Source organism: Chiloscyllium plagiosum, chromosome 1, assembly GCF_004010195.1.
Source record: "Chiloscyllium plagiosum isolate BGI_BamShark_2017 chromosome 1, ASM401019v2, whole genome shotgun sequence".
NCBI classification, from domain to species: domain Eukaryota; kingdom Metazoa; phylum Chordata; class Chondrichthyes; order Orectolobiformes; family Hemiscylliidae; genus Chiloscyllium; species Chiloscyllium plagiosum.
In genome coordinates, this window is record NC_057710.1 from 23,017,976 (window position 1) to 23,029,316 (window position 11,341).

Here is an 11,341-nt window from a genome sequence, read left to right on the forward strand (position 1 = left end):
GAACCTTGTTTCCTCAACCTTATGTAAGCCTCCTTCTTCCTCCTTACAAGACATTCAACCTCCCTCGTCAACCAAGGTTCCCTCACACGACCATCTCTTTCCTGCCTGACAGGTACATACATATCAAGGACACGTCGTATCTGTTCCTTGAAAAAGTTCCACATTTCAACGACATCCTTCCCTGACAGCCTATGCTCCCAACTTATGCTCCTCAGATCCTGTCTTGCAGCATTGTATTTACCCTTCCCTCAATTGTAAAACCTACCCTGTTGCACACACCTATCTCTCTCCATAACCAAGGTGAAAGTCACAGAATTGTGGTCACCATCACCAAAATGCTCCCCAATAACAAGCCCATCACTTGTCTCGGTTCGTTACCAAGTACCAAATCCAATATGGCCTCCCCTCTGGTCAGACAAACGACTACTGAGTTAGAAAAGCTTCCTGAACACACTGCACAAACACCGCCCCGTCCAATCTACTTGATCTAAAGAGCTTCCAATCAATATTTTGGAAGTTGCAATTGCCCATGACTACAACCCTGTGGCTTCTGCACCTTTCCAAAATGACGCCTCATTCACGATGAATGGCTTTTGCCCGAAACGGCGATTTTCCTCCTCCTCAGATGCTGCCTGACTTGCGGTGCTTTTCCAGCACAAAACTCTTGACCTATTGATTCCAGTTTTACTAGAGTTCTTGATGTCACCCTTGGTCAAATTCAATCCCATCATGCCTGATCCATGCACTTGAAGTCTCACCTCTTTCCCTACCTCCTCGAACGATGATGTGGTTTTTGTTGTCTTTAGCTTCCACTCCATCAATCTTTGTAATCAACAAAATATCCTCCCTCCCCTCAAATTTCCACCAGCTCCAAGGTGATGCCAACAACAAACAACTTTCCCCGGTCTCCCCTCTCCCTTTCCAATGGAACATTTCTACCTGAATGCAAGCGATGTAGAACATGCTCCTTTAGAGAGTCATACAGCATGGACAGAGATCTTTCAGTCCAACTTTTGCATGGTGACCAAGTTTCCTAAACTAGTCTCATTTGCCTGGGTTTGGCCCATAAACCTTTCCTATTCATCTCATTATCCAAATGTCTTTTAAATGTTGTAACTGTACCTACATCTACCACTTCTTAGAGTCATAGAGATGTACAGCATGGAAACAGACTCTTCGGTCCAACCCATCCAATGCCGACCAGATATCCCACAACCTTCTGTTTCCAGGGTAAGAACGGGCTGACCCCAAACCAGCACATTACATTAGAATTAATACTAGAATTAGTGTTATTGGATAATATAGGGCAAATAACATGGTTTGAAGCAAGTTTTATACTTTGCATTTGTGTTTCTACTTTGTCTCTTGATATATCTATAAGCCGGACCATTTGGATATTCTGATAGCAGACCATAAGGCATAGAGTCATAGAGATGTACAGCATGGAAAAAGACCCTTCGGTCCAACCCGTCCATGCCAACCAGATAACCCAACCTAATCTAGTCCCACCTGCCAGCCCTCGGCCCATATCCCTCCAAACCCTTCCTATTCATATACCCATCCAAATGCCTCTAAAAAGTTGCAATTGTACCAGCCTCCACCACATCCTCTGGCAGCTCATTCCATATACATACCACCCTCTGTGTGAAAACATTGCACCTCAGATCCCTTTTAAATCTTTCTCCTCTCACCTTAAAAGTACTCCCTCTAGTTTTAGAAGATTCAGTAAAGTGAGATCCATAGAGAATTTGTAAGTTGGATACAAAATTGTTTCGGTTTGAGAAGGCAGAGGGTAGTTGTAGAAGGCATGATTCTGGCTGGAGGTCTATGACCAGTGGTGTTCTGCAAAGATCAGTGCTGGGACCTCGAACACTTAAATGATTTGAATGAAAGTGTAACTGGTCTGATGAGTAGGTTTGTAGACGACACAAAAATTGGTGAAGTTGTGGATAGTAAGGAAGATTGTCAAAGAATACAGATATAGATTCAGTTGATAAGTTATGCAGATAAATGGCAGATGAAGTTTAAACCAGCCAAGTGTGAGATGGTGCATTTTGGGAAGTCAAATGCAAGAGGAAAGTATATAGTAAACGGCCCGACCTTTATGTCCATTGATATGCAGAGGGATTTTGGAGCGCAAGTCCAGCTCCCTGAGAGCGGCAACACAAGGGAATAAGGTGGTAAAGAGGTTGGAGGCATGCTTGTCTTTTTTGGTCAGTACATCGAACATAGAACAGTACAGCACAGAACAGGCCCTTCAGCCCACGATGTTGTGCCGACCATTGTAAGGTAAACCTAATCTATGAACCCTCAAATTTCTGTGACCATATGCATGTCCAGCAGTCTCTTAAATATCCCCAATGACCTCGCTTCCACAACTGCTGCCGCCAATGCATTCCATGCTCTCACAACTCTCTGCGTAAAGAACCCGCCTCTGACATCCCCTCTATACTTTCCGCTAAACAGCTTAAAACTATGACCCCTTGTGTTAGCCGTTTCTGCCCTGGGAAAAAGTCTCTGGCTATCAACTCTATCTATGCCTCTCATTATCTTGTATACCTCAATTAGGTCCCCTCTCCTCTTCCTTTTCTCCAATGAAAAAAGTATGAGCTCAGTCAACGTCTCTTCATAAGATAAGCCCTCCAGACCAGGCAGCATCCTGGTAAACCTCCTCTGAACCCTCTCCAAAGCATCCACATCTTTCCTATAATAGGGCGACCAGAACTAGACACAGTATTCCAAGTGCGGTCTAACCAGTGTTTTATAGAGCCAACCTTCCAAAATGCATCACTTCGCATTTATCCAGGTTGAACTCCATCTGCCACCTCTCAGCCCATCTCTGCATCCTGTCAATGTCACGCTGCAGCCTACAACAGTCCTCTATACTGTCAACGACACCTCCAACCTTTCTATTGTCTGCAAACTTGCTAACCCATCCTTCAATCTCCTCATCCAAGTCATTAATAAAAATTACAAAGAGTAGAGGCCCAAGAACAGAGCCCTGTGGAACACCACTCACCACTGACTTCCAAGTAGAATACTTTCCTTCCGCTACCACTCGCTGTCTTCTGTCGACCAGCCAATTCTGTACCCAGACAGCTAAATTTCCCTGCATCCCATTCCTCCTGACCTTCTGAACGAGCCTACCATGGGGAACTTTATCAAATGCCTTGCTGAAGTCCACATACACCACATCCACCGCTCGACCCTCATCAACTTGTCTAGTAACATCCTCAAAGAACTCAATAAGATTTGTGAGGCATGACCTTCTCCTCACAAAGCCGTGCTGACTGCATTTAATCAAGTCATGCTCTTTCAGATGTTCATAAATCCTATCCCTCAGAATCCTTTCTAACACCTTGCAGACGACAGACGTGAGACTGACTGGTCTATAATTGCCGGGGATTTCCCTATTTCCTTTCTTGAAGAGAGGAATTGCATTTGCCTCCCTCCAGTCCTCAGGTACAACTCTGGTGGACAGCGAGGATGCAAAGATCTTCACAAGCGGCGAAGCAATCACATTTCTCGCTTCCCAAAGCAGCCGAGGACAAATCTGGTCTGGCCCTAACTACTTGTCAATCTTAATGTTTGTCAAGATTTTCACATCAGCTTTCTCAATCTCTATCCGTTCCAGCATGCTTACCTGCTCCTCAATGGTTTCATTCACTACCAGGTCCTGTTCTTTACATGGAGTATAAAAGTTGAGAAGTCATATTGCAGCTGTATAAAACTTTAGTTTAGGCCACATTTGGGTTCTGTGTAAAGTTCTGGTTGCCGCACTACAGAAAGAATGTGAAGACTTTGGAGAGGTTCCAAAATAGGTTATCAGAATATTTCCTGGATTGGCATGCATTGTAAGATGAGGTTGGACAAACTTGGATTATCTGGAAATAGAGGATTTGAGCTATAGGGAGAGATTGAATAAGCTAGGGCTGTTTTCCCTGGAGTGTCAGAGGCTGCCAGGAAGGGAAGGTGGGTTGTTGGGGGACATGGACCTGACCAGCTGGTCACAGAGGGAACGGTCTTTGTGGAAAGCTGAGATATATTTCCCTCCCCGCCCCTTTCCGTCTTCCGCAAAGACCGTTCCCTCCGTGACTACCTGGTCAGGTCCACGCCCCCCTAAACCCACCCTCCCCTCCTGGCACCTTCCCCTGCCACCACAGGAATTGCAAACCCTGCGCCCACACCTCCTCCCTCACCTCCATCCAAGACCCCATAGGAGCCTTCCACATTCATCAAAGTTTCACCTGCACATCCACCAATGTCATTTATGTCATTTATTGTATCCGTTGCTCCCGATGCGGTCTCCTTTACATTGGGGAGACCGAATGCCTCCTAGCAGAGCGCTTCAGGGAACATCTCCAGGACACCCGCACCAATCAACCCCACCGCCCTGTGGCCCAACATTTCAACTCCCCCTCCCACTCTTCTGAGAACATGCAGGTCCTGGGCCTCCTCCACCGCCATTCCCTCACCACCCGATGCCTGAAGGAAGAAAGCCTCATCTTCTGCCTCGGAACACTTCAACCCCAGGGCATCAATGTGGACTTCACCAGTTTCCTCATTTCCCCTCCCCCCACCCCACCCCCATTAATCTACTGTACACTTTGCTACCTTCTCCCCAGCCCCACCCCGCTCCCATTTATCTCTCCACCCAGGCTTCCTGCCTCTATTCCTGATGAAGGGCTTTTGCCCGAAACGTCAATTTTCCTACTACTCGGATGCTGCCTGATCTGCTGTGCTTTTCCAGCACCACTCTGATCTAAACTCTGCTTCCAAATCCAGTCTATTGTTTTCATATAAATTCTAAAAATATATGTTATAGTTTCCAAAGATCAATGCACCATTTCTCTACACATTCCAGCAGGAACAAGTTATTAAAGCAAGGCCATAACCCATACTTACTAAGGCAATGATCTAAAGCCTACAACGTACAACATTTCAGTATTTTCTACCATAACTAACACTTGATAATTCATCATCTCAGAATGAATAATTTCAACAGGATTAAGAAATCATGTTGGCTGCAGAATTAATATGTTCCTTTTTAAATTTCATAAAAGGCTTGTAAATTATTTAGCACTTCTAATTTTATTCTACATGAGAGAATTATTTAGACTACAGTTACTGATGGAGTTAAGAGTCCATCATACTATTCTCAAATTTTCAGTTTGTCTAGTTCCTTGTGCCCTTCCTTTAAAAGAAAGTGTGACATCACTGACCTTTGATCTTTCTCTCTAACATTCTCTATCCATCAAAACATATTCCATTTCACGTAATCGGGTAACTCTACACCAAGCATAATACAGCCAAGGCAAAGTAAAGTTCTCTCTAACTCAGCTACCAACCACCAAGCAGCAAACTGTATTTCAAATGGTGCAAAAAATTTACTTTCTCTGCACCAGCTTTGTGATAATCCGAATTAAATTACCCAATTTAGGGCAGCTTTGACAAAGGGTCAGTTAGACTCTAAACGTCAGCTCTTTTCTCTCCTTACAGGTGCTGCCAGATCTGCTGAGATTTTCCAGCATTTTCTCTTTTGGTTAGGGCAGCTTTATGTTTTTGCCAAACATATCGTCGTTTCTGGCTTGAATTGAATTCAGGCCAGAAGTAAAAAAGGGTAGCACTCTGTATGCCACCATGTACTGCAATCCGCTGATATTATTACACAACTGGAAGAGCTGTACAGGGACTTGGGAACAGGTTTCGGGAGGAAATTCCAAATTGCTTCTCCACATTAGGTGCCACAACAAAATACCTTATGGATACCATTGAGGATCAATATCTGCCAAATGTGCCCCTAGGGCTGTTAAGAATGATCTGAAATTGCAAAAAGCTAAATGTGCAAATGCTGCATGCAGCATAGTGCACAATCTAATTGTTTTCAATGTTAGAAAGGGAGGGTCCTTTCCCAGCCTGAAGAAATTACATATTCAGCTGTTCTACTGATGTTACTCATGACAGAAGAATGAGAGGAGACCTTATCAAAACATAAGATTCTTTGGAAGTCTGAAAGGGTTCCTGTCAAGAACTTGTTTCCTTCCCGTTGTGGGAGAGGAGTGGATCAGAGGACATAATCTCAGAATAATTGGTCAACCATTTAAAACAGAAATAAGGAGGATATCTTTCTCTCAAAGAGGTATGAATCTGTGGAATTCTTGATCATAAAGAACATAAAACATAGAACAGTACAGCACAGAACAGGCCCTTCAGCCCACGATGTTGTGCCGACCACTGATCCTCATGTATGCACTCTCAAATTTCTGTGACCATATGCATGTCCAGGAGTCTCTTAAATGTCCCCAGTGACCCTGCCTCCACAACTGCTGCCAGCAACGCATTCCATGCTCTCACAACTCTCTGTGTAAAGAACCCGCATCTGACATCCTCTCTATACTTTCCTCCAACCAGCTTAAAACTATGACCCCTCGTGTTAGTCATTTCTGCCCTGGGAAATAGTCTCTGGCTATCGACTCTATCTATGCCTTTCATTATCTTGTATACCTCAATTAGGTCCCCTCTTCTCCTCCTTTTCTCCAATGAAAAAAGTCCAAGCTCAGTCAACCGCTCCTCATAAGATAAGCCCTCCAGTCCAAGTAGCATCCTGGTAAACCTCCTCTGAACCCGCTCCAAAGCATCCACATCTTTCCTATAATAGGGCGACCAGAACTGGACGCAGTATTCCAAGTGCGGTCTAACCAAAGTTTTATAGAGCTGCAACAAGATCTCATGACTCTTAAACTCAATACCCCTGTTAATGAAAGCCAAAACACCATATGCTTTCTTAACAACCCTGTCCACTTGGGTGGCCATTTTAAGGGATCTTTGTACCTGCACCCCAAGATCCCTCTGTTCCTCCATACTGCCAAGAATCCTATCCTTAATCCTGTACTCAGCTTTCAAATTCGACCTTCCAAAGTGCATCACCTCGCATTATTTTGTATACCTCAATTAGGTCCCCTCTTCTCCTCCTATCTCAAGGATAGGTCATTAACTATAAGGTTGAGAGAGGCATTCTAATTAATAAGGGAATCAAGGATTATAGGAATAAGACAGGAAAATGGAGTTGAGGATTATCAGGTCAGCCATGACCTCCGTGAATAGTGGAGCAGATCCATGGACTGAACGAATGGCCTATTTCTGCTCCGACATCTTATGGTAGAAGAAGGAGCCTGTTTAATTGGCATTCCACCATCAACACAACAAACGTGTTTGTAGAAATGTTGTATAGGGATCTGGGGAAAAGACTGGAGATTGACACTAAGTAAGAGCCAGACTAGATAACAGAAGCTGGTGCATGCATGGCGAATTGAAAGACTCCTTCTGCACCGTAATAATTCTGTGACTCATGTGAACTCATCAATGCTCTCTTGACAGCATGTTCCATCTCTGCAATCTTTACCACGTAGAAGTAGGGTAGGAGATCCTGGGAACACCAACACCTGCCGATTCCTCCAAATCATCCCTCATCCTAACTTAGAAATATATCACCATTCTTTCAGTAACACGGAGTCAAAATCCTGGAATTCCTTTTCTAACATTACTGTAGGTGTTCCTAGATCCCAAAGTCTGCTCCAGATCAGGGAGGCAGCTCACCAGCATTATCTTGAGGACAGTTAGGGATGGACAATAAATGCTGGGGGCTGAAAATGTGTTGCTGAAAAAGCGCAGCAGGTCAGGCAGCATCCAGGGAACAGGCGAATCGACGTTTCGGGCATAAGCCCTTCCTCAGGCTTATGCCCGAAATGTCGATTCTCCTGTTCCCTGGATGCTGCCTGACCTGCTGCGCTTTTCCAGCAACACATTTTCAGCTCTGATCTCCAGCATCTGCAGACCTCACTTTCTCCTCAATAAATGCTGGCCCAGCCAGTGACACCCATTTCCTGTGAAGACATTTCAAAAACATTACAGGTACGTGGTAGTGAATGAAACTCAGAGGAGTGACAGCAGTAGTCTGGGGGAGAAAATGCACTAAAATAAACTCTTGTGGAATCATGGAGCAATTTATAAAAAATGAGGAAGGTTTCTGAAATCAGAGGAATGCTAACAAGCAGGATTTTTGCACTAGGAAGAATGAAGGTTGCCGAGTTTTGATTTAACAGAAGATATTAAAGGTAAATGAGAAGTTGCAAGCACAGATTAGGGTCAAGGAAGCAGAAGAGGAGAACTTACATATACATAAATATACAGCATGGAAACTTTGAGCTCAACTAGTCTCTTCTGCTGTATATGTGACAATGATCTTTTCTCATCTTTTCACAGGTGGAGCAATATTCTCTGATCTTTTCTCATCTGAATCTACCACATTATCCATTTATTCCATTCTCCATCACATGCTGGTCTAGCTTCTCCTTCATCATATCAATACATTTCTATTGGTTTCAATCACTCAACGTGATACCAGTTCCACATTCTCTCCAATCTTTGGGTGACGTAGTTTCTTTTGGATTCCCGATTGCACTTTTTGTGGTACAATGTTAAACTGATGACCTCTCGCTATCATCTCCTCAGAGGAAATAGTCTCACTCTAAACCTTTCCAAACTTAAAGGTCTATCAAGTAGAACCAAAAGCAGAAATACTCTGGAAGTGAAAAATATTTCAGTTTCAGCAATCAATGCAATGGAGATATGAAGTCATTTTCTAAACAGCAGGCAATGACCAGTAAGGTACAGCACAGATCAGTATTGGCAATAGGACCCCCCAGACATTCACAACATCTGTGAATAAGGTTAGGGTCAGATTTAGATGAAGGAACTAAGTACAATATCTCAAAATTTCCAGATGACACAAAGCTGATTGTAAGGATGAACTGTGAAGAGGATGCACAGATGTTGCAGCGTGATTTGAACAGGCTGAGAATGTGTGCAAATACATGTCAGTACAATATGAATAGGTGTGGGGCTATTCAGTTTGATAGTAAAAATTGGAAGGCAGATGCCTGAATGACTAATTTGAGTGAAGAGATTGTTCAAAAAGACCTGGGTGTTTTCTTCCACCAGACATTGAAAGTTAGCACACAGATGTAGCAGGAACTAAAGAAGGTAAACTGCATGTTGGCCTTCATGAGGATTTGAGTTCATCCCCAAGGATGTCTTGCTGCAATTATACAGGGCATCGGTGAGGCCACACCTGGAACATTGCATGCAGTTTTGGCCTCCTTATCCAAGGATGTTCTTACTATAGAGGGAATACAGTGATGCTTTACTAAATTGATTCCTGAGATAACAGGACTGACTTATGAGGAGAGATTGAATCCGATACGATTAGAGTCACTGGAGTTTAGAAGAATGAGGGAGTAATCTCATAGGCAGCTGTAAAATTCTAACAGTACTAGCCAGGTTAGATGCAGGATGGATGTTCCCAATGGTGGTGGAGTCCAGAATCAGGGGTCCTAGCTTAAGGATAAGGGGTAATGCTTTTAGGACTGAAATGAGGAGAAATTTCTTCACACACAGGTTGGTGAATTTATGGAATTCACTGTCACAGAAAGTGGTCGAGGCCAAAATATTATGTTTTCAAGGAGGTAGATATAGCTCTCGTGGTGAACGGATCAACAATATGGGGGAGGAGGGGATTAAGGGTATTGAGCTTGATGATCAGTCATTATCAAATTGAATAGCAGAGCAGGCCTGAGGGGTCACGTGACCTGCTCCTGTTCCAATCTTCTATATGTTTCTGTGCAGCAAGATCACTTCAGGGTTAAAGTAATGAATTAAATAAAAAGTGGGATGAGAACACAGAAATTTTGTTATTAACTCAAAGCCACAATTCAGGCCTTACTCCAGGTCCTGAGCTTTGGTGGTTATTTTCAATGGGGTGCTACTTTTGGATGAAACATTAACCAAAATCTAACCTTTCGGTTTCCATAGTGTTAACTTGAAAAGGTGCAACCTGATTCTTTCAGAGTCCTGGTCTTTATGGATCTCTCAGCAACCTCATTAAAACTGTATATTGTCTGGTATTTATATTGCTGTTGGTAGGATTGTGCTATGTGAAAACTTGCTGGTAGTCTTTCTGGTCAAACCTACTTCATGAACTCTGAACTTCTGGGTAACCTGAAGTGTTACCAAAAATGTAACCTCTCAATTTATTTAACTTCTTAATTTTTGATTTGAATAATTGAACTTTGCATCATTGATGACCTATTTTCGGTGTCCTATTTTACTGGTACAAGTTACTTTCGCTTCCCAACGTTAACGAGGAAGGGGGTGGGACAACTAGTGGTCATGTTTACAAAGCCCATGGGAACATTGCAAGTTCTCCGGAAATGCCTGTCCTTTGCAAAGTATAACCAGGGTCCATTCAGTAGTCAGAAACCGTTACTGCTTCAAACTGAAAGTAAATAGCTTCCTGTCTGAGTAGAAACTGCCTTCGTTTTGCAAATATAACGAACCTCTGAAGAATATCAAATTCCCATGTTTTGTTTGTTTTCTTTGCAAAAGGCTGTTTTAGAACCTTTTTGCTGCGTACTTATAGAAAATGTTACGGATAAAGTATATTTTTGAAACTGACACCGACTCCCCAGATACCATCACCTCTCCCCACCTTGCACTCTCTTCCCCCTCCTGCCACTTTGATTCGTGCTCAGTGAATTACCTGCTGTGAGGTTTCCCTGGAGGTGGACCACATAAGCCACTCCGTAGATTTGCGGAGAGGTTCCGTTCAGGGCGACCTGGAACCAGTTGGGGTCGGCCACAGCCGTACACAGTGCCACCACCGAGAAGCACTGAGTGACAGCGGCCGGTAGGTTGCGGTTCTGTGGGGCCCGGAATCTACTTTCCATGCCCGCCCCCCCCGACGGTGACAGCTCGGAGCAAAGGGAAAGAGGGAGAGAGAGAAAATTCACATTACACAGGGCTGGCTTCTCCAGCTCCCTACCCTGACGTGCTCACTGCGTCGCCGTGATGACACACAAAGGATGATTAACTCTTTGAGAAACTGAGCTTGGACTATCTTCACCAAACTGAGAGGCGTCCCTCTGTGACATTTAATTATTGCTTAATATTTTCGCTTTGCCCAATGGATAAAATGAAAGTCGCCGTCACCAAACAGCTGAAGATCAATAAGAAACCAAACAACCTTATAAGTTCAATTTCTGTCTTCACATCCATTAGGGATCCTCTTTTCAAGGATTTAGTTCGGGAGGTAGAACTGATTGTACATTTTTGCGCTTGAGGTTCTCTGAGTTAGGTCCTGAATCATTCAGACCCGAGGAAACAATGACAGGATGAGGCTGCAAACTGGACTGAGGAGGAGGGGGGCACAGTTCGACTGTCACTTCCTTGTCCTCTTCACCCCGCCGCTTTTCACGGCTGTTACCAACCCGCTGCTTTATTTTTA

The 11,341-nt window shown here is 43.8% G+C and overlaps 1 protein-coding gene across 2 annotated transcripts in view; it reads right to left on the bottom strand.

The window, feature by feature from the left end:
- LOC122556123 (transmembrane protein 127) overlaps positions 1-11,027 on the bottom strand; it is a 47,995-nt gene extending 36,968 nt beyond the window's left edge. Inside the window, exon 1 of one of the 2 annotated variants that reach the window (XM_043702719.1) lies at positions 10,598-11,027. In XM_043702719.1, the coding sequence (XP_043558654.1) occupies positions 10,598-10,784 (187 nt within the window). In that variant the 5' untranslated portion in view covers positions 10,785-11,027. The remainder of the gene's footprint in view (positions 1-10,597) is intronic. The other variant, XM_043702636.1, reaches the window with a different exon arrangement.
- Positions 11,028-11,341: the final 314 nt, after the last annotated feature.